At 54.6% G+C, this 25,728-nt stretch overlaps 1 protein-coding gene across 3 annotated transcripts; it reads left to right on the top strand.

Moving 5' to 3' along the window:
• The first annotated feature begins 14,130 nt into the window (after window positions 1–14,130).
• On the top strand, window positions 14,131–24,900 carry CENPM (centromere protein M). Of its 3 annotated transcripts, none has more exons than XM_047742641.1 (6): window positions 14,131–14,259; window positions 14,807–14,886; window positions 15,934–16,026; window positions 18,691–18,770; window positions 19,893–19,984; window positions 24,165–24,900. In XM_047742641.1, exons 1-6 carry the CDS (start codon window positions 14,203–14,205, stop codon window positions 24,303–24,305), a joined length of 543 nt encoding a protein of 180 aa, XP_047598597.1. In that variant the 5' UTR covers window positions 14,131–14,202; the 3' UTR covers window positions 24,306–24,900. The 3 variants fall into 3 exon arrangements, with proteins under 3 accessions (XP_047598597.1, XP_047598596.1, XP_047598598.1); XM_047742640.1 differs by having other exon boundaries at window positions 15,919–16,026; XM_047742642.1 differs by lacking the exon at window positions 15,934–16,026.
• The last annotated feature ends 828 nt before the right edge of the window (window positions 24,901–25,728 follow it).

The following is a 25,728-nucleotide window of genomic DNA, read 5'->3' as shown; positions in this document are numbered from 1 at the left end:
TCTTCCTGGGACCCAGGCTGATGGAGCAGCCACCTTCTGGAGCCTTGCGGGTCATTGTGACAGACGGAGGGGTGAAATGTGCACTAGCAATGAAATGCTTTGGCTTAGACTCTCTCCTCCTCCTCCTCCTCCTCATCCTCCTCCCCCTCCTCCTCCTTCTCAGTAGGCTCCACACTGGGCCCAGCTCCAGGCCCAGACTCATGACCCTGAGATCAAGACCTGAGCTGAGATCAAGAGTCAGACGCTTAACTGCCTGAGCCACCCACACACCCCTGGCCTGGACTCACTTCTGATCCCAGAATTAGCCACATGGTCCCACCCACCACAAGGAGGTAGGGAAGTTAACCCTACTGTGTGTGAGAACGGAAGAGCCAGATATAGTTGATGAACAGGACCGATGACCCACTTGCACAGTTGTAGGTATATAGTGAGAAGTGCAGTGAATTCAATCCAGGTTAGCCACTAAAACTGTAGCCTCGTCATTCTGGTTCCCTTTTTTCTTTGCCCTCATGATTTCCTGTGACTTCCGCATCAGCTCCACCTGCTTCCAGCTGCGGATACAGAGGGGGTTAGACTTGGACTGGAGGAAACTCACACAATAAACCTGTGGCTTGCCATCCAGGTCTCCAAATTCTGAGCCCTTCCTACTGTAGGGGGCAGAGAAGGGGTTTGCCCCCTGGAGGCTCTCTGTAACAGTGTTGATTGACAGCGTGATTGTCTGTTGAGGGAGCCTGAAGCCTCTGCCTTCCTCCCGAAGCTAGTCTCTGGCCTTTCGAAGCCCTTCCTGACCGACCAAAGTGGAGAGCTGAGGGGGTGGAACAATGAGAAGCCTGTGCTGCACCCCCCAACCCGGGGCCAAGAGTCCGAACATTGCAACCATTCCTACGCAGGGACCCTGCACATTCCTGCCTCTTGTCCTGTTCTGGGCCTGGCCCAGACACACCCACCATCTCCTGACAGCTCCCAGATGGTAGGAAAGGGAAGCTTTCGGGACTCTGCAAAACATCCCAAGGCATTAAAAAACCTGCACAACAGTTTCCCACCCCCACCCTGGCCCCCAGGAAGCCTCTAAGCCTTTCTAAAATCTCAGTAGCTAAGCAGATGGGTAGCCCCTGGCAAGACTTGCAAAGAGACCAGCCCATTCATCCAACATGCTTTCACGGAGGCCTTGCCCAGTGCCAGGCAGGCTGTGGGCTGAGATAAGGAGATGCCATTGCTGCTCTCCACTGACACATAAACAAAATCACAGCACAAGATTAGGGCTGTAATTGGGAAAGCTTTTGGTGGAATCAGGGAGGGCTTCTTGGAGGAGGTAGCAACTGGAAAGTCATCTGATTCTCTCCCTGGATCTAACCTTATGTGAAAAACCACCTTCTGGTCATTCAGTCTCCCTTCCCACCACTCACCAATATTCTAGACTTCAACCACACGACACCCCTCACACTTTTCAGAGAGTACCGGGTTCCCCCTAACCTCCATGGCTCTGCACTTACTGACTGCTCTTCCCTTTACAGGGAAAACTCTTATTCAGCCTTCAAAACCCAGATGAGTCGTTATGTCCTCCAGGAAGCTTTCCTTCACAAAGCCCCACCCCAAGAGTCTTCAGTTCTTTCTGACACAGCTCCTTGCTGCGGTAACACTTCTGTCATTTGTTTACACATCTGTCCCCTCCAGCATGTGAGCTCTTTTAATTCAGAGACTCTTATCTTCTTTGTCATTGCATTCTTGGTGGCAGGGCTAGTGCTGGGTAGAGCAGGTATGTGACAGGCTTCCATGGGGTTCGGGAGGATAGCTGTAGGACACACAGTATTTATAGGGTGCTTACTTGCCAACTAGCTCCTTCGACATTTGCCACAACCCAGGGGGCAGGCAGGGCAGGAGTGATACAGAAACAACGCACCATCTATGGAAAACCTGCCCTGGGCTGAGCACGAGGCCAGGCACTGGGGGGGGGGGGGACATTCATTCATCTGGGCTTCAGTCATCTGTGATTTTCAGTGCCTGGTGCACAGAAATGCTGGCTGGATTCTGATGTATGTCTACGAGCTAAGGAAGCTTGCCCAAGGACGTGCGATATAAATGAACAGTTTTCTAGGATTTATTATGGTCAGTCCCGACCCCAGGTTGTTCCCAGTATAGTCCTCTGGCATGCCCCGGCAGAAGGAAAAATCTGTCTTCATGGTCAATGGCCTGTTTCCGTAGGCTCTGCTGTCTGAGTCAATCCTCCCCCTTCCACAAAAAAATGCCGAGGATACAGTCTGTTGTGTTAATGTCCCATTTGAGACATTTCTTTTTAGTATCTAGAACCAGAAATTTGTCTTTCACAAAGAGTCCATTTCTCTCCCTACTATCACATAACAAGAATAAAATGACTTTTTTTTTTAAGATTTTTATTTATTCGACAGACAGAGATCACAAGTAGGCAGAGAGGCAGGCAGAGAGAGAGAGAGGAGGAAGCAGGCTCCCTGCAGAGCAGAGAGCCCAATGTGGGGCTCGATCCCAGGACCCTGGGATCATGACCTGAGCCGAAGGCAGAGGCCTTAACCCACTGAGCCACCCAGGCGCCCCAATAAAATGACTTCTTAGTGTGTCCTCTTTCCCTCTGGCTGCCGGGAAGTTCAGAGACAATAGTATCATGGGTGCAGTCAGAATGTTTCCTTTTCGCCCCTAAGTGTGTGGCTTCTTTAACTGAAACCTTCTTGCATTCTTTAGGCGAAGAGCAGATGTAAATAAGCATTTATGTAAGAAGCTGTGGGAACTGGGAAAGGGCCCAAGTTTAGGCACAAGGCAGGCGAGAACCCCTTACCCTCTCTGAGCCCCAGGCTCCTCTTCGGCAGCCCCGGGATGAGAAGCTATGCTGCCTTCCTCGGCAAAGGCAGCTGTGAGGAGGACTGGCCATGGCCCAAGCCTCAGGCAGGGTCACGGTCAACACCCTCCCTGCGGAGATTACGTGTTTATAACCTTGAACACGTTCACACTTCGAATCCAGTGTGGCCAGAAGTCTTATTTTTAAAGAGGAGTCAGAAAAAGAGATTTCTCATGTGAAATCTCCTGACTTATAAATGTTGCCAATTAATTTGCATTTTCCCCCAAAACGCTGTGTTGGACAAACCAAATTTGGCAGTAGGCCAGATACAGCCTGAGGCCCTCGCAGGCTCAGCCAGTCCAGCCCTCTGGGTAGCCTGGGTGGCTAACATCTCTCCGCACTTGTTTCCTCCTCTTAATAGGACATCTTCAGTCCCTCTCTCTTCCTCCCAAGACCTGTTCCCTCCCTCAGGCAACTGCCCCTGCCCACCCCAGCCCTCCTGGGACCATGTGATCAGTATGCTATCTCCACCCAGGTCCAGCAGTGGGGACCAGAGGGGGCTGGAAATCAGGGTGCCCCATGCCCTGAGCTCATGTGCCTCCAGAGGCAGGGGCTGAGGGCAATGGGAGTCCACGCCCTGAGCTTTTGCTGGAACAAGATGCCTGCTCCATCCTGGAATCAAGGTGCTGAAGGCTGTGGGAGCCTAGGACTGCCAGGGGAACTTGACCGCCACCAGGAGAGAGTCTGTTGGAAAATGCAGCCGCCACAAAGTAAATCAGGACCAAGGGAGACAGACAGAGAGATGGCAGGTCCTGGGGACATCCTTGAACACCATGATCCAACAAGCCTGAGTCCCGACCCAAACCCTTTTACTTCAGCTAATTTCACGTTGGAGTCTTGTGCCTGCAAGAGGGGCACAGTGAGGGGTAGTGAGCGAGGCCAGCCGCCTGGTACCAGAGCACGTGGGGGAAAATCTCCACAATTGGACGCAGCAGGGCCGGGCTGGGGGAGGCCAGAGAGGCCCCAGGGGCACAGAACTGAAGGAGGCACTTGGGTGTGAGCCTCGGGTGCCTCTCGGGCCTTACCCTGGCCGGGTTCTGCAACCCAGGGTAGGCAAGACCTGGGCTTGTCCCATAGCGGAAGAGCAGCCCCAGCCCTCCAGAGACGCAGCTCTCGCTTTCCCTCATTCCTTAGGGAATGAACATCCGGGGACCCGGCCATCAGACTAGTTCCCAACAACCTTCCTGAGAACTGTGCTGTGAGTGAGAAAGAACATTCTATTTGGTTTAAGGCCTTTGTTTTGCATCTCTGTGACTGAACTCTTAATCTCAGTGGCACTCGACCTCTTGTATTCAGCTAACAGCTTCGGCTGTCCTGATTAGGGGGAGGGGGTGAGAGTTACTGGTTTCCAGTGGATGGAAACCAGAGATGCCGATTCTCCCACAACACACAGGACAGCCTCCCACAGCAAAAATGATCTGGGCCACCACATCAGGAATGCTACTGCTGAGAAACTGCTTTAGCTACCCTCTCTGAGACAGGTGTCCCCATCCCTCAAAAGGGGAATATTGCACTATCATAGTTTTTTCTGAAGATCCAGTGACATGACAGACATGAACTGCCCTTCAGGAAAGGAGAGAGTCCCACAAAAATAGTCAGAAGTCTTTTTTATTGCAAGAAACTAAGAGGAGCACTCCAGAGGAAGAGAGTGAGACAGACTGCCAATCACACAGGAGGGCGGCTCCCTGGTGGGGCTAGGGTGGGCAGGATGGGTGAGGGGAGGGGGTATGTATCTGAAGGAGCGGTACAGGGCAGGGGGGGCAAGGGCCTTGGGGAAGGGGAGATATAGAAAAGTTTGGCAGAGGGACAGAAAAGAGAGCTGCTGCTGGTGGCCCCTGGGGCTGCTCACTAGCTTGCCCTATTCCCACTACCTTCCCACTCCGCCTGTCACACACACAGACCTGCATCTCCTCTCCCCCACATACCTCTCCTCTCCCCCCCAGACATACTCTCTCTCTCTCATGCACACACACACACACCCCTCCTTCCTCTGTGGTCTTACACTCTGCCCCCCCATCACATACTCTCAGTGCCAAGTCCAGAGGCATGGGGCTGGGTTGGGTTAGGGACTTTTCCTTGGGTCTGCTTTGAAGTTGGCCATGTGAAGCTGTAGGGTGGGTGCCTTGGGTGGCCTGGGCCGTTGAGCATCACCCGGAATTCAGTGGGGAAGTGGGACTCTCTCGAGGCTCAGGACAGGCAGAGACAGCAGTGCCTGGCTGCAGGTGAGAGACAAGAGAGCTGGGCAGCACAAAGGCACTGGGGGTCAGTGGGGAATTAAACCCAGAGCTGGGGAGGGCAGGAGGTGGAGAGCAAGCCCTGGGCCAGCAGCAGTGACACCTTAAGGTGCCCAGGTTCCACATCTTAACAGGTGCAGCCAGGGTCCACCCGGAGGACCCGGAAGCCTCTGCTGGGAGGGTCCAGGCTGAAGAAGGATGGCCTGGAGGACCAGGGGTTGTCCTCTCTGCCCCGGGGTCTGCAGGCTGGGCGAGGCCGGGGAGGGCGCCCGGTGCCGGCCACGGGCCACCCGCGGGGGTCCACTCAGACCTCTGGCCCTCCAAAGGCCAAGTTGTCTCTGACCATCAGGGTCTTGCGGAGGTCTCGGTCCACCAGGGGGCGCTGCATGCGCCACTTGTGCGCCTCCTGCAGGCCGGGCTCGAAGTAGTAGATGCAGGCGCCGAAGCCCACCAGGATGAGCACAGAGATGACCAGGTAGACGGGCACGAACCAGTCCAGGAAGTGCGGCATCGCGGCGGCCTCAGCTGCCGAGACACGGGCGGTGAGTGCTTGGCGGAGGCGCCCCTGGTCCCACCTGCCAGCCCGGAGGGACCCGCGCCGGCTTCCCAGAGCCAGAAGGTCGGAGCATCACCTTACAGCTGGGAAGGCTGAGGCCCAGGAGAGTGGAGGGCGGGGACTCGCCGGCTGGCCCCCTGCGCGGGGCCAGGAACAGAGCTGCCCCCCTCACAGGGGTCCTCCTGGGACCTACTCACCCTTCACGAAGGCCGCTTAGAGCTGAGGGCGGGACCTGGCTCCATCCCTCACAGGCCCGGGTGCCCTCAGGCAAGTTGCCTAAACTCTCGCTCAACCGGGGCCTGGTGGGGGGGGATTCCGAGGGCTCAGTGAAGGACAGCTGGGGCCATGCCTCGCCTGAGCCACCCCTCCCGGCCCTGACTGTGCAGTCGCAGATGTTGCCCTCTGCCCTCCACCCTCTTGCCAGACCCTCACAGATGAGTGGGTCCCCAGCCGCTGGCACATCCTGGCTGGGTGTGGCTTGCAAGAGCCATCTGAACAAACACCCATCCCCAGGGGACCGGGTTGATGGCAACAGAGTCTGCGCAGTCTCCCGAACTCACGCCTATGCCCAGTTTTGTAATTATAAGACTGTGAACACCGCCCCAAAAACTTGGGCCTTGGGTTTCCACATCTGTAAAATGGGCATGAAGATAGCACCTGGACCGGGGAGCTGCTGTGACTGTTCAATGGGTTAATTTATGTAAAATACTCAGAATTAATGCCTGGCCCATGATACGTGCTCTATAGTTCCTTGTTCTTATTCTCTGAGCCTCAGTTTCCTTATCTGTAAAATGGGGACAGAAGTAGGATCCATTTCTTAAGGTCACTGTGAATGTGTGACAAGGTAAGACCTAAAGAGCATTTCGGACCACGCTGCATGGCCCCGAATCAGCCCTTGTCTTACCTGTTGTTATTTCCAGCCCACCGGGGACAGGAAAGCAGGAAAATGGAAGGTGGCAGATATAAGGGGCTTCATGAAGTTTCCATATACCGAGACCCCTTAGAATGGCCCAAAGGTACTCACAGCTGTGCTCTGCCAACCTCCCCATCCTCCTCTCCCCGCCCATGTGCCATCCTATGGAACTGCTCGTCAGTCACCTGTGTGTCCCTGCGTGTCATACAGTCTCCATCTTTCATAGGATGGAGATGCCCTTTTCATTTTCATTTTCCCTGGGATGTCCTTTGTACCATGTTCATGTGGTAGGCTCCTATGCATTTTTCAAAAGCCAGACCATCTTTTCCAGGAATGGGATAGAGTAGGACCCATTTAACCCACCTTCAAACCCTTCTTGAGGAGTAAAAATTGGGGAAGGATGAGAGCCCCACGTCTGCCTGCCAGGAGAGAGCTCTCTTAGGGCGTGTTCACAAATCACGAGGCCTGTGGGGTAGGTGTTACTGTCTACATTTTACTGAGGCCCAGAGGGGTTCACTAACTTGCCCTGGGTTGGAAGGTGACTAAGAGCTGGGTGGGCCCCAAAGGCCCAGAGATGGCCTGAGGTTTGAGTCCTCCAGAATGAGTAAAGGACACCTGAGCAGAATGAAATGAGCAGGGACCCACCTTGGCTTCTGGGGAAGGAAGAAAGGGGATGAATGGAACCACTCCAGGACAAGCTAAAGAGAAGCCCCAGCTCCTCAGACCTCTGTCTCCAAACTCCAGCCCCTCTTGTCCTACAACTTCCAGGTGGGTCTTCAAGGTGTGCCATGACCCCCGGAGAGAGAGATGCTGCTTACCAGTCCCACATCCATCCTGATGCCTGCCCCTGACCCCCAGGGTCCCCACTGGCCCCTCTGAAGCACAGACAGTGTCTCAAGGTGCCATACTCATGGAGAAATAAAATGAAGAGGGCTTAGCCATTCTCTCCTAAGCATCTACCTTTCTGGAGAGCCAAAGAGAGAGTTCAAAATTGCTTTGGTGCAGCTGGGTTGAGAGGAAGTCAGGAAGAGGGACCCCAAGCAGGAAGGCTGCTCCAAATGAACTTGACTGTGGCCAAGTATTCGTGCCTCACCCCCCAGCCACAGGCAGGAACCCCAGTCCCCTTGCAGCTTAAACATGAGAATGAAGGACTTGGGCAGAGCCAAAGCCATTTGGGCTGCAGTGGTGTGGCTCTATGGAGCAGGGTTTAGAGTTCCCCAACCTCTCTATCCCTGTGAAGAAAACCCCAGGCATTCCCAGGCAGACTGAGGACCCCCGGATCTTCTCCTGGATTCTCAGGGACTAGTCTAGCTGAAATAAATCACTCGCTGCGCTTCTGTGCGACCTTGGGCCGTACCTCACCCCACTCTGGGCTTCCACTCCACGCACCGTGACGAGGTGAGAGAGGGGTTACCAGATTATCTATAAGGAATTTTCCAGCCCCATTCTAGCCAAAGTCCCATCCAGGACAGTGTGACGGTTGAGGTCTGTAGAGCCCAGCTTCCTGCCTCCCAAACCATTGGCAGGTGCCCCCTTCCCCTCCCCCAAATGCCGGCAGACCCACCTCACGCCCTGCCGATGCCTGTCCAGGGGGGCTCTGTGCTGAGTGCACCACCTCAGCCTGAGCAGCTCAGCGTCGGCCTGCAGACTGTCGCAGCTGCTGTCCCCAGACACACTGCCATCTGCAGCCGCCGTGGGTGCTGGAGGCAGAGAAAGGGCGAGGCTAGTGTCCCCCGTGGGAGACTGAGCTCCTCAGGCCCTGGGGGCTCTGACTGGGCCAGGAGGGGGAAGTCTTGTGCTGGCAAGGCACACTGGTACCTCTCCCTGCCCATCAAGACCCTTCCCTCTACCCCCCACCCTCAGGATGGTGGGAGGCGGGGCGTGTCTCAGCCAATCAGCAGACTGGCAGAACAAGGGTTTTATCCTCCGTTGCCCTGGCAACCAGCCTTCCCTTCTGGATCCCTCGCGCTGTGCACGTGGTACAGAAATGACAGTCAGGGCAAGATTGGGAGAATTCGGGGAGGGATGGGAACCACCCAGCAGGCTGCTGGGTCCCGTGTCTGCTGAACCTGGAGAGGAGGGGACCCCAGCTGAGATAAATAGAAGGGTTTGGAGGCTTGCGGTTTGGTTTGCGGGTAGGGAGAGAGGAGGGTCCCCAGCCAGTGGGTGGGTACACAGAAGTAGTGACTGGTAGAGCCAATGGGAATCCTGTATTGTAAAGAACCAAGGTGGAGACTCTGGACACTTAGGTCCAATGTAGACACTGCTTTCAGTGTTTTATGCATAGCAATTCATTTATCCGTCATCCAAGGTCACACAGCAAGAAAGTGACAATGCCAGAGTCAGAGCCCTAGCCTGGCCTTCAGGCCCCCACACAGGAGCTGCCTCTCCAGGTTCTGCCTCACCAGCCCCACAGTTGCCCTGGCTGGGATACAACCTCACATGGTTGTGACTCCCGGGCAGTGAGCACCCCAATGTCCCAGGCATGGCCCCCCACACTGCTTCATTCTGTCCTCCAGCTGGACGGGCGTTGAGAGCCCATCTGGGATGAGGCCGCTACAGCTCAGAGGTGAGGCTTCTTACTTTCCCCTCCCTCTAAGTCACCCAGCTTCTCAGTGACGAAGCTAGGGAGTGGGGGTGGGGTAAGGGGTCCACCTCCCAAGCCTGGGTCCTCCCACCTGTGCCATAAACAGTGTCAGCAAAGTGTCAGGCTCCCAGTGTGCACTCCATAAACATCAGTGCCTACTGCCTTAGAGTAGAGAGCAGCCCCAGAAGCCTATGGGGCGGGAAAGCAGTTTCAAGGAAACACTTCCTCAGGGAGTCCATTCCCGGAAATCTGAGGATAGGCAGGTGGGAAAGGTCATTGGGGGAGATGCCTTCAGGACCCAGGGTCCCCCACCCCACAGACACCCTGCCAGCTCTGGGACCATCTGGACACCTTTAAGGGTGGTGGGTCCTCTCCAGATGCATACGGCAAGGGGAGTGAGTTTGCATTCACAGGGGGAATTGTAATGAGACTGAGTACTCATTTAGTAAAATGCAAATCTTAAGTGGTGAGTGTTTACCTGTGTATACAGCTTTGATCAATGTCTAGGAGATTTCCATCTCTCCAGACACCAGACAGTTCCCTCCTGCCTGGTGCCAGTCAATACCCTCTTCCCAAAGGTACCCACTGATATCTATCACTGTAAATTAGGTTTTCCTGTATTTGTATTTAATGTAAACGGACTCATACATTATGTACTTTTGTGTCTGGCGTCTGTCGCTCAACACAATCATTTTAGTTCTCAACTGATGTTGCTACATTGGTCAGTATACCACAACTGGTTTATCTGCTGACCACCGAAGGACATTTGGGGTGTTTCCAGTATGGGACTATTGTGAGCATAGACTCCTCAGTGCTTCTCAACAATCTGGAGTGGGAGGACAGAGAGGAGTTGGGGGAGGGGTATGGAGAAATTTTTGGAGGTAACAGACATGTGCATTACACTGATGGTGGTAGTGGCTTCCTAGGAGGACACACTGGTCAATATTTATCAAACCACAGGGATGCCTGGGTGGCTCAGTCGTTAAGCGTCTGCCTTCAGCTCAGGTCATGATCCCAGGGTCCTGGGGTCAAGCCCTGTGTAGGGCTCCCTGCTCAGTGGGAAGTCTGCTTCTCCCTCTCCCTCTGCCTGCTGCTTCCCCTACTGTGCTTTCTCTGTGTCAAATAAAAAAATAAATCTTAAAAAAAAAAAAAAACTTACCAAACCATAGACTAACTATGTGTAGCTTATCCTATGTCAATTATACTATGATAAAGCCATAAAAAATGTGATCAATGGCCTTCAGATATTGTTTTAGCCATATGATTCTTTATTCACACACAAACATATTGGGGGCTCCTGGGTGGCTCAGTGGTTTAAAGCCTCTGCCTTCGGCTCAGGTCATGATCCCAGGATCGTGGGATCATGTGGGATCGAGACCCTCATCAGGCTCTCTGCTCAGCGGGGAGCCTGCTTCCTCCTCTCTCTTTCTCTGCCTGCCTCTCTGCCTACTTGTGATCTCTGTCAAATAAATAAATAAAATCTTAAAAAAATAAAAACATAATGGGAAGCTCAATATAAAACAGAGAATAAAGCCTGAGCTGCTTCTGTTAAATAATGGGATGGGGTTTCTGGGCCCTACCCACACAGCTTCCCCTTGCTCCTTATAGCATATCCCTGAGGCATCTCCCCAGAGCTCCACAAAAGCCAATTTGAAAAACACTGTCCCAGAGTGTGTCTGATGGCCCTGCCAGTTCCACGTGTTCTTGATATTAGAACCTCCAGGCCTGGGTCTGGCCTTCTGGCCCATCCCCTCCCTTCATCGCTATATGGATCCCACACACAGCTCCTTTCTACTGCACTACCCAGGCAACAAGCCCCAGCTCACTTTCACATCTCAGTCAACCGTTACCTCCGCAGCAAGTGTAGCGGTGGCTCCCCAGGGACCCTACATGCATCTGGGCCCCCGAGGCTCCCTGGGGTGGCTCTCACCAACTGGGCTGCTTTGGCTGTTGTAATTGGTCCAACCGCCACCGAGCAGGGATGGTATCTCTGGTGCCTGGGTCACTAGCGAGCAGCACCAAACCTGGCCCGAGGCAGGCATTCAGCACCTGCTGATTGAATGGGTCTCAGCTCAGCCCCTTCTAGTAAGTGCTACGGGGGCCACGGTCTCTCCGGGGCACTCGAGGGCCTCAGTGACTTCTGCAGCCTCCCCTCTCCCCACTGTCTCCTGACTCCATCTGCTTCAGCCCCTGGCCTCCCTCATCAGGGATGCTCCCCGCTCTGGGTCTTAGCATCTGCTACTACTCCTGCCTGAAGCCCCGTCCATATCCTTAACTGGCTCCTCTCTCCCTGAATTCAGGCATCTGCTCAAACATGACTTGCTGACAGAAGCCTCCCCTGACCCAAAGTAGCTTCTTCCTGTCCATCTCCATCCCCTAGCTCACCTTACTTAATGTTCAGAGTACTCATTACCATCGGACTTTTGGGGAGTCCCTTCCACACCCCATGTAGCAGCAATCAGGAACTGGGGCAGGAACTCCATGAAGCCATATACTTCCAGCTCTTTCTAAGCAAGATACAGTTTTGCCTGCAGTGAGAAGGATGTAGGTTAGCCAGGGAGTATGGCTCTGCTCTCCCAGACGCCACAGCAGGGAGCACACCTGTGTGATCATGGTCTGGTTCCTCCAACTCCAGAGCTGATAGACAATGCCCGACTCATCTGTATTCTCAAGGTGGGGTGAAGGGTCTACCCTAGGAAATGATGAAAGAACCCCCGCTGAGAATTAATCAATGGATGTAAATCCATCCATTCATTCAACAAATAATATTGGAGCAACTCCCATGGGGCTAGGCATTTTTTAAAGCCCCAGACAGGCAAAATGACAAAGTCTCCGCTCTCCTGTGTCTTTTGCTGTAGCTGGAAAGACAACGCACAAGTAATCATGTAACTGTTGGGAGAAGCAATGGGCCAGTGTCGGGCACTTCGCTGCGGGCTCCTGCTGGGAATGCCAAGGGAGCAAGGCCCTGAAAGCTCTTTACCCAGACGGTTGATTTCTCAGGGTTGTGTTTGCCGCAAGCAACCTTGAAGGAGGAGGTGACATGTCCCCCATGCCCCGGACAAAGAACTGTATGCTGCTTGCTATAAAAGGAGTGAATGTCCAGTCCCCTTCTATACTGCTGTCCTATGCATGAAGTGTATAAGGGTCCATGGTGGGTCCTTCACAGGGCTTGGGGTACATGGAGTAGTGACACAAACACACCTGCTACTGTTTATACCATGAGTAATAGGAAACAAACTAGACAAAATCCTTTGTCTCTTACCCAGGAGTTTCATCCATGAAACAGTAACACACTATAACTAAACAATAATAAACAGTAACAGTTTATTCGTTTGTAAATACGGTACAATCTCAGAGGCTGTGCAGTTCTTCACCACATGCGAAGTGGAGATGAGTGCTGTTGAGAAAAATAGAGCAGAAAAAGAAGACAGGGAGATTTGCTTTTTTTTTTTTAAAGGTAAAGGAGGGTTTTTTTTTTTTGATGATTTATTATTAATTTAAGTACACTCTACGCCCAAGGTGGGGCTTGAACTCACAACCCCAAGATCAAGAGTGGCAAGTTCTACCAGCTGAGCCAGCCAGCCTCCCCAAGACTTGCTACTTTAGATAGGGATTGTTAAGAAAGGCCCCTCTAAGTATTTTTTTAATTAAAAAATAAAAATTAGGAGCACCTGGGTGGCTCAGTCAATTAAGCATCCGCCTTCAGCTCAGGTCATGATCTCAGGACCCTGGGACCAACCTCCATGTCAGTCTCAGCTGAGAATCTCCTTCACCCCCTGCCTCTCCCCCTACTCATGCTCTTCTTAAAAATTTAAAAAAAAAAAAACAGGGGCACCTGGGTGGGTCAGTCTGTTGGGCATCTGCCTTTGGCTCAGGGCATGATCACAGGGTCCTTGGATCGAGACCCACATTGGGCTCCCTTCTCAGTGGGAAGTCTGCTTCTCTCTCTCCCTCTCACTTTGTGCTCTCCCTCTCTCTCAAAGAAATAAAATCTAATAAAATAAAATTAAAAATTAAAAAAATAGGGGCATCTGGGTGGCTCAGTCCACCTTGGGCTCATGATCCCAGGGTCCTGGAATCAGAGTCATGCAGCAGGCTCCATGCTCAGCACTGGGTCTGCTTCTCCCTCTCCCTCTGCCTCTCCCCCTGCACACGCTCGCTCTCTCTCTCTCCCACAAATAATCTTTTTTTAAAAATTTGAATTTTAATTTTAAAAATTTGAAAAATAAAAATTAATTTAAAAATAAAAATTTATGGGCCCTTGGGTGGCTCAGTGGGTTAAGCCTCTGCCTTCAGCTCAGGTCAGGATCTCAGGGTCCTGGGATCAAGCCCCCCCATCCGGCTCTCCGCTCAGCTGGGAGCATGCTTCCCCCTCTCTTTCTCTGCCGGTCTCTCTACTTACTTGTGATCTCTGTCTGTCAAATAAATAAATAAATAAAATCTTAAAAAAAAAAAAAAAAAAAGATGGCTCTGATTGCTGCATGGAGAAGAGCCCCCCTGTGGAGGAAGCGGGGACCCAATAAGAAAGTTGTTACGCGAGTCCGGGGTGAGAGATGACGATAGCTTGTCCTGGTGGTGGCGGTGGAGGTGGTGAGCAGTGGTCAGCTTCTGGATGCATTTTAAGTCTGAAACCCACAAGCTTGCTTATGGATTGAATGTGGCATGCGAAAAGAGGAGCCAAGAGTGACCTCAAGGTTTTGTTCTGAGCTGAACCAGGGAAGACGTGGGAGGGGCAGGCTTGGAAGGAATAAAGAGTATGATGAATGAGCATGAGCGAACGAAAACGAAACACTGAATGCCTTCTTCCTCCGAGGCGGGAAATAAAAGGCCTGTCCCAGGGACTGTACTTTAGGAGCCTGAGGCCAGAGCTGGAGCTCCCCGCTCAAAAAAGGAGGTCAGGGTTCCTTTAAAAGGACTCCGCCCCTCCCCGCGAAGCCCCGCCCAGATGAGGGTCACGTGCCCCTCGGTCTCTCGCTTAAGGGCGGACCTCAGCGGTTTGAAAGATTCGCGCGCGGGGCAGGAGCGGAGGTTCTTTGCGTGACTGGGATGTCGGTGTTGCGGCCACTGGACAAGCAGCCTGGCCTGAACACGGCCACCATCTTGGTAGGCGTCAGCTGCTCCGCTTCCCCCGCCCGCCTTCCCTCCTTCCCTCCTTCCCTCCTTGGCTGCGCCTCAGCTGCCAGCTCCTGGGCGCTCTGTCAGGGTCTGGAGCGCGCCTTTCAGACTGGGGTGTGGTGGGCGGGACAGCCACACTCCGAACCAATGGGAGTGGTCTCCCGCTGAGGCTGAAGGACGCCCCCGCCAATACGTGCGCGGCGGGCTCTTTCCCCGTTTCTGATTGGTGGAGCTGCTGGGCGGGGAGACTAAGGAGGGTCCCGGGAGGCTGAGTTCCTCTCAGAGCCCGCGAAGTGGTTCCCGGGGTCGCTGGGTCCCGCGGTCCGGGGGAGGGTCCTGGGAGGGAAGGACTGCTGTGCGGCCAGCACTGGGCCCTCCACCCGTGCCCGGCCGAGCCCTGTCTCGGTAAACGGCGCCGTGCGCGCGAGAGCGGGAATCCGGGAGCCGCGCGGCGTTCGGTGTGTGGCCTGCTTCCCGCGCCCCGCGGCGGGTCTGCGGCGCCCGGTCTCAGGAGGCCGCCTTCTCTGCCCGGCAGCTGGTGGGCACGGAAGATGCTCTTCTGCAGCAGCTGGCCGACTCGATGCTCAAGGAGGACTGCGCCTCGGAGCTGAAGGTGTAAGTAGCCGAGGCCGGGGGTGTCCGATGGCTCTGCGGTGGCCTGAACGGTGGGCCCAGGAGCGCGAGCCGGGAGCCAGAGAGGCGGGCGCAGGTGGGGCCAGGCCTAGAGGCGCGATCCGTCCCCAGCCAAGGGACCCTCCATCGCTCTCTGTCACGCACTCCTGTTTTCCTGCAGCTCTTGTGACCACAGGAGATGTCTTTGTGCACCGGTTCGTTTTCCCGTTTCGGGGCTGCCAGCCCCACGGACCCCTAGGTCGGCCCCTTGAGGTCAGGGACTTTGACTTTTCCCCTACTGAATCCCCAGTGGCTTGAGCAGTACTTGGCACAGAGGAAAGTTCAGATACCCCCCAGATTTCCAGAAGAGTTGACTAAAGAAGTAGTATCTTGTTTTTCTTTTTTTAACTGGTGGAGAGTGGAAACAGCTGCTGGTGGGAAGCAAGTGACTGGATGTATGTGGGTGTCATTGTCCCTGCTGGACAAGCTCCAGGGGCTCATGTTGACGGAGAAGGATCCAGTCCACTGGGTGTTCCTCCATGGGAAACGGAAACACCCCTCACTGGGAGAATCAACCCCCTTCCAGCACTTGAAAGAATCTGATGAGGGAACAAGCTCAGACGAGTGATAAGGGTGACTTACCCAAGGTCACATAGCTGGTCACGGGCAGCCTGAGATTTGAGCCCACTTCCATTGCCCTCCAGGGAGGTTCAGCCTTAACCCCTAATCCGCACAGTCTAACACCCCTCTTCTGAGCCTGATCTCCCTCCCAGCATGCAGTGTAGCTGGCTAGCCCGGTGCCATCTTCTACCCCGACTCCCTCTTGCCAAGGTGGTTACCAGACAGAGCTACCTTCTGGCAGTAGGGGTCAGTCTAGATGGGACCAGCTCTGCCCTGCCGCTATGCTCACCTGAGGAGCCTAGTCCACAAGAGCCTCGGGGGAATAGGTGAGGAGCCCTCCACAGCCTCTTGCCCCGGGGCGGGCAGCCTGCGAAAGGTCCCTGTGATGTGGGTATGTATATTTTTATCCTGCAGTTTCTCATTTTTCAGCCACCTGGCAAGGTCCCTCCCTCTACCCTCCAACGTGAATCGGCCCCGAATTGACCTGATCATGTTCGTGGTCAACCTTCACAGCAAATACAGGTGAGAGCCAGAGAGTGGGGGCATCAGGGCTCAGGTAGACCTGGCTTAGGGGTGTACTGGGATGGTGACCTCACTTGTGATGGGAAGCAGGGGACACAAGGAGAGGCTGCCTGGGGTTAGCCCAGAGGGTGAGGATGCGGAGCCAATGGCAAGTGAATGATGTTTTAAAGACACTGATTAAGGGGCACCTGCATGGCTCAGTCGGTTCAAACATCGGACTCTTGATTTTGGCTCAGGTCATGATCTCAGGGTCCTGGGATTGTGCTCCACGTGGGTCTGCCTGAGATACTCTGTCCTTCTCCCTCTGCTCCTCCCCACCATGCACTTGCTCTCTCTCTCTCTCAAATAAAATTTTAAAAATAAAAAATAAAGACACTAATAAACTCCAGCGGCGGCATCGGTCATTTATCTAATGCTTTCAGCAACCTTCTCTGTATCCCTGATGGCAGACCCAGACATGAATGAAGCAGACCCCCCACCCCAAGGTGTTCCCAGCCCACTGGGGGAGGAAGCCAGACTCCTGAACAGATGATTACAGTATCTGGCATCGGTCCTGTAAAGGAAGAATGCGTTGGGCTATGAGACTCCCAACAAGACCTCTGACTCGGGACTCAGGGCAGGGTAGACTTTCTGCTGGAGGTGACCAGGACAAATTAGCCTGGTGAAAATGGGAGTCAGCAGAAGGTTCCAGATGAAGAAGGTTAATGTAATGGGTAGGAGGAGCACAAGGTGTGTGTACAGGACTGTGAAGGCCAGTCCAGGGTCAGGAGCCCAGGGCAGTGGGAGGCTGTAGCCAGGGGATCGTGAATGGTGGTGATGCTGGGCACCTGGCCTGGCCTCCCTGTGGTGCTGGCTGCCCTGGGGGACAGGACCGCAGTAAACCTGGGGAATACGGTAGAAGGTCTGCTCTCCCTCTTGGGGGATGGCCGACTGAGGGTAGGCGGGGTGCACCTCTAGCACAGAATCTGAAACACACACCCAGTGATGAGGTGGGGATTAAGGGAAGGCTGGGGTGGAAACACTAGGACCAGGGACATAGAGCTACCAAACACAAACACCCAGCAGCAGGATCAAATCCAGACGGGCTGCCCAGCCAGGGGGAACAGGTGAGCAGTGGCTAGAGCCCATGGTGGCACAGAGAAAGGGCTGAGATCGGCCGTGATTGCCAAAGGTCCTGACTCAGCAGATCTGCTCTTTGGGTGAGATCTCTGTTCGAAAGGGACGCTGACCTGTCTCTGGGGAGGTTCTGCTCTACAGCCACACGTCAGGGCAAAGAGCCATCCTTACTGTTTGCTTCAGGCCTTGCTCATTCAGGCTGAAACGTTGGCTTGGTTCTCCTGACCAAGATGGCTTTTTGGCCAGGAGACAACAGATTTCTTTTTTTTTTTAATATTTTATTTATTTATTTGACAGAGATCACAAGTAGACAGAGAGGCAGGCAGAGAGAGAGAGAGGGAAGCAGGCTCCCAAGACAACAGATTTCTTTATCCCTCCTTGGACACCAATGAATGAAACCCTTGGCCCAGTGGGTCAAAGTGCCCTTTTCCTAGATTTCCTAAGATTGTTTTCATATACTTGATATGACTATAAATATTGTCACTTTATTGGAAAGCAATTTTGCAATACCTAGGTACTTTTTTTTTTTTTTTTTTTTTGAGAGAGAGAGAGAGAGAGTGTGTGTGAGCACAAGTGGGGGTGGTCAGAGGGAGAATCTCAAGCAGGCTTCATACTCAGTCCCTTGGAGCCCAACATGGCTCTATCCCAGGGCCCTGAGATCATGACCTGAGCCAAAAGCAAGAATCAAGAGTCAGACAGAGTCAGATGCTCAACCGACTGAGCCACCCCGGAGCCCCCAACCTAGGTACATTTTATTTTGTTTTTGTTTTTGTTTTTGTTTTTTAAAGATTTTATTTATTTATTTGACAGAGAGAGAGAGAACACAAGTAGGCAGAGAGGCAGGCAGAGAGACAGGAGGAAGCAGGCTCCCTGCTGAGCAGAGAGCCCAATGCGGGACTCGATCCCAGGACTCCGAGATCATGACCTGAGCCGAAGGCAGCGGCTTAACCCACTGAGCCACCCAGGCGCCCCCCTAGGTACATTTTAGAAAGACACATATTGTGACCCAGCCACTCTGCATCTAGCATCTTCCCTACAGAAACATTTGTCTACATGTGTAAGAACATATGGGGAAGAATGTTCATGCGGCATTCTTTGTAATGATGAGAAACTGGAGACCACGTAAGCGTCTATCACCTAGAAAATAGATTGTGATACGGGGTGGTCGTTCCAAAAAATGTCACAGGTTGAACCCAACCAAACCCAACTACATGCTTATACATATCACTGCCTGTATTTGCATATGAGAAATTCATATGCAAATGACATTATACCCCAAACTGTGGGCAGCAGCAACCCCTGGGCTGTTGAGACAGAATGGTGGTGCTAGAGAGGGACACTTACTCTTTACTGATCACATCCATATTTACTGTTGGATTGCTCTACAGGCTTGAGTCACTTTGTAATGAAATGTCCTTAAACAAAGTGAAAGACAAAATATTCCCCTAGTAGTGTTTCCTCTTACATCTCCTTCTCCGGCCCCTCTGGGATGAGGAAGGCCTTCTGCCTTCTCGGTGGTAAGGTCTGTCCTCTGTCTTCTCGCACCAGCCTCCGGAACGTGGAGGAGTCCCTGCGCCATGTGGACGCCACCTTCTTCCTGGGGAAGGTGGGCTTCCTTGCCACGGGCGGTAAGTCCATTCCGCCACTCTCCCTTCCCCACCCCACCCCCCAGGGAGACTCCTCACTGAGGCCATGCAGATCCCCGGGACCTGGGGCGGCGGCAGGGTGGGGAGGAACGATGGAAAGAGCGTGAGCTTCAGAATCTGCCCTATTGCCCGTCTCTCCAAAAGCAGATCTGAGCAGGTCATTCCACTGAGATAATTCCGGAGAGTTAGCTGGGGACTCCCCGTGGCTTTCAGAGTAAAATCCCAGCTCCCATGAAGACAAAGTTTGGCCTTCCGCCTTCCTGTCTGGGCTCATCCTCCTGTCACTCTCTGTTCTTGGGCTCGGCTTATAGTTCTCTGAGCAAATCCTGCTGTTCGGAGACTGTGTCGTATTAGCAGCGGAACTGACAGTAGCTGGCCTTTCCCGAGCACTCCCTGTATACCAGACAGCATCATTTCTCTGTACTTCATCTTCACTACACTCAACCCTTTGAGGCACATACTGTTACGTGTTATAGCTGAGGAAACTGTCCGTGTGGTTTAGTAACCTGCCCGAGGCCCATTGCTAAACAGCAGTACAGCCAATAGTCCTACCTTGAGAGCCCTCTTCTAGAGCCCACGTCCTTAGTGACTATATTCTACAGCTTCTCATGAATGCTCTTTTCCTCTTTGCCTCGCTAACCCCCATTTCCCATCTCGTGGGCGACAGCTCCCTGACCGGCCCTGCAGTCTGGGCCCCTGGGAGTCCGTCCCATAGACTCCCCACCCTCCCTCCTCCACCAGTGGTGCGTCCTCGCCGTCCGCCCCGACCCAGCTGAGCTGTGAACTCCCCAGGCTGTGCGGCGGCTGGTACAGATTATGCTCAGGAAGCATTGACGAATTCCCTATAGATTAATTCACTGAATCTCTGTAGTCCTGGGGGCTGTTCCCATCCTCATCTTCGAGATGAAGAAACTCATGTTTCTAGAGCATGCTCTCTCCAAGGCCTCCCAGCTTGAGAACAAATTATGTTCTAATTTGATGAAAAGCAGATTGAACAGGCAACGAGGCTGGGAGAGGGGTGATGAATGAGTTTGCCCAGTGCCTCCTGGCTCACGGCCGCCAAGGCAGACATTCCAACCTGCCACACTCACGGCTTCTTTGCAGCCGGCCGGGAGAGCCACTGCAGCGTTCACCGGAGCACCGTCGTGAGGCTGGCCCGCACCTACCGGAGCCCCCTGCTCTTCTGTGACCCGGAGGTGAGGATGCTGATCGCGGGGGCGCAGGGAGAGGGCTGTCAGCGCTCCGTGGGTGTGTCAAGAACGCTTCTCCGAGGGTCATCAAGTGCTCGAGCCAGGGGATCCTGATGTGAAGACACAAGATCCTGATCTGAATCCTGGCTTTGCGGCTCACTGTACCTCGGGTACAACAGTCAGCCTAAGCGGTGGGGGGCACAAACGCAAAGCAGAGCGATGATACACATTCAACCTGAGCACCTCCGAGATGCCAGGCGCTATGGCTTGTGCCTTACGTTGCTTTGTTTTCTCCCATAACCAAGTCTCGTGTATGTGTGTGTGGGTCCTCGTTACCGTCTTACTCTCCTGCCAAGCTGTCAGTGCTGTGAGGCCAGGCATCTTGTCTGTTTCATTAACCAGGGCTGCCTTGTGTCCCCTGCAGTCAGAATGCCCACTGCCCCCCTTATGCCCCTGGACTACAGGCCTGGTCCAGTCCCAGCGCAGGGCAGGGCATCCAGCAGGCAGCGGCAGTGGCCGGGCAGTGGGTTTGGAGGGTGTCTGTGGTGTCGGTTCTGTCCCAGCTCACTTCTGTTGGGGTTTCTCATGGGTGATCCTAATTATGAGCATGACAGAGCAGTTTTGCTGATACATTTTGCTCTCCTGCTTCTCTTCCTGCAGTATGAATCCTGACTTTTTGCTAAAAGTGGTGGTCAGCGGAGGACTGGGTGGTCAGTGGAGGACTCCCAGGGCCTGGGCCACCCCACCCATGTACCAGACCTGCTCCGTTCATTGTGGGGTGTGTTTATTAGTTTTGAGGTGCGTTTCTGCTCTGTTTTGGGTGTCGCACCTGTTCCCAAAAAGCCAAGTGACGTAACGCAGAGAGAACCGAGTCAGCACCCTCTCCATTATCAGCACCCAGACCTGGGGCTCTTATTCACGGGTTTGTGGACCCCTCTGGTCTGAGGGTAGAGTTCGGGGGATCTGTGAACTTGTATGGGAAAAAAATACTTCCTTTTTTCCCACTAAGCTCTACGTGAAATTTAGCATTATGAGTATGGGCAAGAGAGGTCGGCAGTAGTAGCCAGGGCTGGGTCTGTTACCAGCAGAAGCGGCAGACGTTCCATCTTGTCAGGGGAGGGGCAGGTCTCCTGACTCAGTGCATCGATACAGACTGACGCACTACTCTGTCACAGATTCGGTTTTCTTATTGGGTGACTATTTAAGTCAGCACGCTGATGTCAGATAGGACCATGAGGCCTGTGCCATGCCCAAAGTGCCTGCCCTTCCAGGCTTTTCTTACAATGTACCCCAGACACCCAAGACCTAGAGAGGAGAGGCGACTTGCTCAGTCATGCAGCTAGTAAGTTCTGCGGGAGAGCCAGCAGATTTGCAAGCCGCTGTCTCCTTCCCTTCTTAGCCTGCTGACTGTGTGACTTTGGACAGGTCACTTCCCCTACATGCAGCCTTCATCTCCTTACCTCCAAAGGGGAACCATAATCTTTGATCCACAGCCCAGGTACCTCAAACTTTGGTGTTCCCTCTGCGGGGTGCCCAGGACCTTGCGCTGTGCGGTGCAGTTCCCCTTGTGGCCAGTAGGTGGCAGGCCACACCAGGTCCTGGGGTCTCCGGGAGCCTGACTCCCGGAGAAGGCCTGCCCCCAGCTAAAGCTGGCATTCCTTCGGAGGAAGCAGCCGGTGTTTGGACAGTCATCACTTCTCATACCTGTGTTGTCCTTTGTTGGACACACCCCTCCACATACCTGAGTTTGCGCCTTGCTGTATTTTAAGGCCTTGCCCAGAAGGAATTTTCAGTCCTGTTCACACATAAAGAAACACATTCTAAAAGCCGGGGCATTGACCCAGTGCCTGTATTTCCGAGCGCTGCTGATAGGGCCCGGAGCTGCTGCCATGAGCACAAAGATGGGCCAGGCGTTGCGGCTGCCTCCACAGAATCAGGGGAGCTAGACCTTGGGCACCATGTGCCACGGCAGAAGGACTTGCCGAGACCTGGAAGCCTGGCAGTGGGATGAAGTCGTTCCTCCCTGCAGGTGACACAGCAGCCTGGGGTGGTCATATTTGGGTTTGGGGCCACAGCTCCGGAGTGTGGTGTGTGGATTGGAGGAGGCCCGGCCAGGGACGAGGCTGCTGCAGGAGGCCAGCCAGGGAGCCTGAGTGACAGCAGCAGCAGCTCGGAGCTGTATTCGGGGGTGAAGGCCACAGAACTCAGAGGGAGCGGATTTCGTCAACAAAGACTTCTTCGGTACCTCCAGTGAGCCAAGCGCTGTTCTAGGCACTAGCCATGCAGCATAGAACAAAAGAGTGTAAAAGGAAGAGGAAAATCCCAGCTCTATTGACATGGAGGGAACAAAGGTGTAACAAAGGGAACAAAGAAGTAAAAGGTGTGGGTGTTAGAAAGTGAGCATGTGGCGTGTCGGGTGGTAAAGCAGTGAAGGTTGGTGGGGTTGACGGGAGTGACCGTGAATGGGGCCTTAACAGACTTGAAGACGATAAGAAGGCAGGCGCCGAGACCGCTGGAGGGAGGAGGCCGGAGGACCAAGTGCGAAGGCCTGGTGTGTGGGCCTTGCCTGGTGTGCCCAGGGTCCCTCCCCGGGAGCAAAGACCAGAGCACAGCACAGGGCAGGGTAGTGGTGGCTGTGTCGCAGTGACCGCATCCCCAGAGCAGGAGGGCCTCGTGGGTCTTAGTAAGGGTGGTGACTTTCAGGCTGTGTAAGACGGGAGCTGCAGGGAGGGTGCCGGGGCGGGGGCGGGGAGGGCCTGATACGGGTTTTATTTATTTTTCTTTTCTATTTATGTGATGCAAGTTTAAATGGATCCCTCCAGCTGTTGGGAGGAGAGTAAATGAAAGAAAAGCAAGGGCAGAAATGAGGAGGCGGGCCCGGGGGCTGTTTCTGGAAGAGTTAGGAGTGGCCTGGGCTCCATGCTGCCCAGGGAAGGGGGAGGCAGGATGGCCTGTACCACTGGGCCATTTTCCAGGGTGGAGCCAACCGACTGTGCGGGTGGCCGGGGTGTGAGACGTAGGAGAAAAGAGAGAATGGCCCCAGGGTTTTCAGCTGAGCCGCTGTTAAGATGGAGTTGCCCTTGGCTGAGATGGGGTGACTGCAGAGGGGACAGGTTGGGAGGACCCTCAGGGACTACACTGGAGACATGCTAATCAGATCAGGGTGTCTGTCAGCCATGTACCCGGAAATCGAGTAGGCAGCCACGTCCGTGTGTCTGACGTTCAGAGGAAGGGTCTGGAGATGTAATTTGGGCATCGTGGGTAGTGAGATCGTTTTAGATCACAGAACTGGATGAGCTTCCCAGGGAGTGTGTGTGGGGAGCAGCCCTGCGAAGGCCAAGGCCAGGGGCTGCACTTAGATGTGTGTGTGTGGAGGGGGCGAGTGTGGCATCCTGGGGCTGGTGAGAAGCATTCTGGAGATGGGAGCGCTGTGGCTGACGAGGGTCTGATGAGAGACTTGGTGAGAAGGACAGCTGCCTCTGGATTTGGACTAAGGAGCCACAAGCGACAAAGATAGGAGCACAAGCAGCACTGAGGGTGCCTGGTCCCTAGTGAGGGTGACTGGTCGGATGGCAAAACCCCTTCCCCAGTTAGAGGAGGAGGAGGACAACGAGATGTGCCCACGGAGACTGTTGGCAGGGGAGGGCGACTGAGCATCGTGTGGCCTTCGCCAGGCACTGATGTCGCATCTCCTTTGCTGCTTGCTGGCGCCAGGCCCGGGGACAGAGTTGCCAGCCCTACCTGACCCCACCCCACGGCACCTCTGGGCCCCTGCCTTCAAAAGCCCTGTTAAAGGAACCCTGTTGATGGGACCTCCCTGTCCCCATGAGGGCCACTCTCTGCCCACTCCTCTTTTCCATGCCCAGGTAAAAGGGTCTTCAGGGCCTCTGCCTCCTGGACATCGGTTGGAGCTGGGTCTGGTTCAGATCCCAGCCTGGAGACTGCTAGATCCTTCACCTGCCTTGGCCAGGTGCTTGCTAAGCCTCGCCTCTCCTGGAGGAGGGGTCACTGTCGCAGCATCCCTGGTCCCTGGAGGACCTCTGAGGGCTCTGTAAGCCAGAGCAGTTGGAAGCTGCTGGGTGAGGCGGGCTGTGGACAGGGGCCTGGCCACGATGGGCAGTGGTGCCCGAATCCGGCCCCCGCTCTCGGCTTCCGCTCACCCCCATCCTCCGCTCTCCCTCGGCAGGTGGACGGCTTCCGAGCCCCGGTCGCACAGCGGCTGGTGCGAATGCTGCAGATCTGTGCTGGCCATGTACCTGGTGTCTCGGCCCTGAACCTGCTGTCCCTGCTACGGAGCTCTGAGAACCCCACCCTGGAGGACCTGTGAGGCCTGCGGTCCCCCCCGACTGAGTTGCCCCTCCCCAAGGCCTGGGGTCTGGGGCGCTAGTGGGACGGCAGCCCCCGCCCCGCCGTGCTCATGCCAGCGGAGCCCCGTGTCTTCATCTATCTGCTGGGCTGCCCCACCGCCTCAGGCTTCATTTGAACAAAGCATCCACGGCTCAAAAGTCTGAAAACCCCTGGTCTTCTCCACCACCTCGATTGTGCAGATGAGGACACTGAACCCGGACAGTTATGAGGGTCGGGCCGGGGGGCTTGGACTCTGCGACCCCATCTGACCCCACATCCTAGCCTTGCCATCCTCACAGAGCCCCCTGTGGCCTCATAGACCCTCGGTTTCCCCAAGTGCATAATGGAGATCGTTCTACTGAGACATTGTCGCGTTGGTTAGGACCGAATGAAATGACAGGCCTGCCGCTGTAGTGCTCCCTCCATGTCAGTTCCGTGTATCCCGTGATCCTTTGCAGTAAGGCCTTGCCCGGTTCCAGCTAAGCGCTCGGTGAACGGTACCTATTGTGTGAAATCCCACAGAGCGGGGTTCAAAAGCTGGTGCAAACCCAGGAATTACACTGTTTATGAATTGATACATTTGTGGGAATTATGTGAGAAAGGCTGTCTGGAGGGTTGGCTTCCGGCTTGGCGGCCAGAGGTTGTGCCGTGACAGTGGCTCCCCATCTCCTCTGGGTCTAATGAGAATTTGCAGAAGTGCCAGGGTTGGAATCCAGAAATCCGGTCAGCCGCCAGGGCTCCTGCCGCTGCCCGGTGGCCAGCTGGGCACACGCTGGTGGAGGAGACCGCAGGAGGAGAGCCGGGTCTGGGCTCCTTGGACCATGATGGTGCCCCCTCCTCGCCCCCATTTGGCTCATGCAGGGACCTGCCTCCAAATTCAGGCCTCTGCTTCGACTTTGCCGTCACAGCTGGAGCCCCTGCTCTCCATGAAGCGGGGCCAGCTTGAAAATCGTGAGGGGATGCCTGCCTTTCTACCCGCCACAGGCTCCTGCTCAGGCCTGGCCCAGCGGCGCCTCACCCCTGGTGCTCAGTAGGTCCAGCAGCCAGACGGCTGGCTGATTAGAGGCCAACCCGGGGGACCCACTGAGAACCTCAGCTGCGATGATTCCGTCTGAGGCCCCTAGTGTCTGTGACACAGCGGGGCGCCGCACACTTCATTCTCCTCACACGGCCGCTCCTGTGTCCCCTGGCAGACCTGCGAGGTCGGGACTATTTCCCTACTTCCGCTCGTGCCAGGGTGCCGGGCCAGAAGTGTGTCCACATCACACAGCTAATCAGGCGGCTGACCTCCAGCCCCTCCCCTGCTCTTCCCTCCAGTTGTTTTCTTAGGTGCCTAATGGTTGAACAAAGGTTCGGGCATTTCTGCTGGGCAGGCCCTGGCTGTCCACACAGAAGTGGTGGAC

This window comes from Lutra lutra, chromosome 8 (genome assembly GCF_902655055.1).
Source record: "Lutra lutra chromosome 8, mLutLut1.2, whole genome shotgun sequence".
Taxonomy (NCBI): Eukaryota; Metazoa; Chordata; class Mammalia; order Carnivora; family Mustelidae; genus Lutra; species Lutra lutra.
Note: the sequence above shows the minus strand (reverse complement) of the source record. Positions and strands in the feature narration are given on the sequence as shown.

Bases quoted from the DNA above. Each gene is read 5' to 3' on its own strand.
- CENPM (XM_047742640.1), top strand. From the start codon at position 14,203: ATGTCGGTGTTGCGGCCACTGGACAAGCAGCCTGGCCTGAACACGGCC. The intron at 16,027-18,690 runs GTGAGAGCCAGA...TTCTCGCACCAG, and splicing joins AACCTTCACAGCAAATACAG to CCTCCGGAACGTGGAGGAGT. The intron at 19,985-24,164 runs GTGAGGATGCTG...CTCCCTCGGCAG, and splicing joins TGCTCTTCTGTGACCCGGAG to GTGGACGGCTTCCGAGCCCC.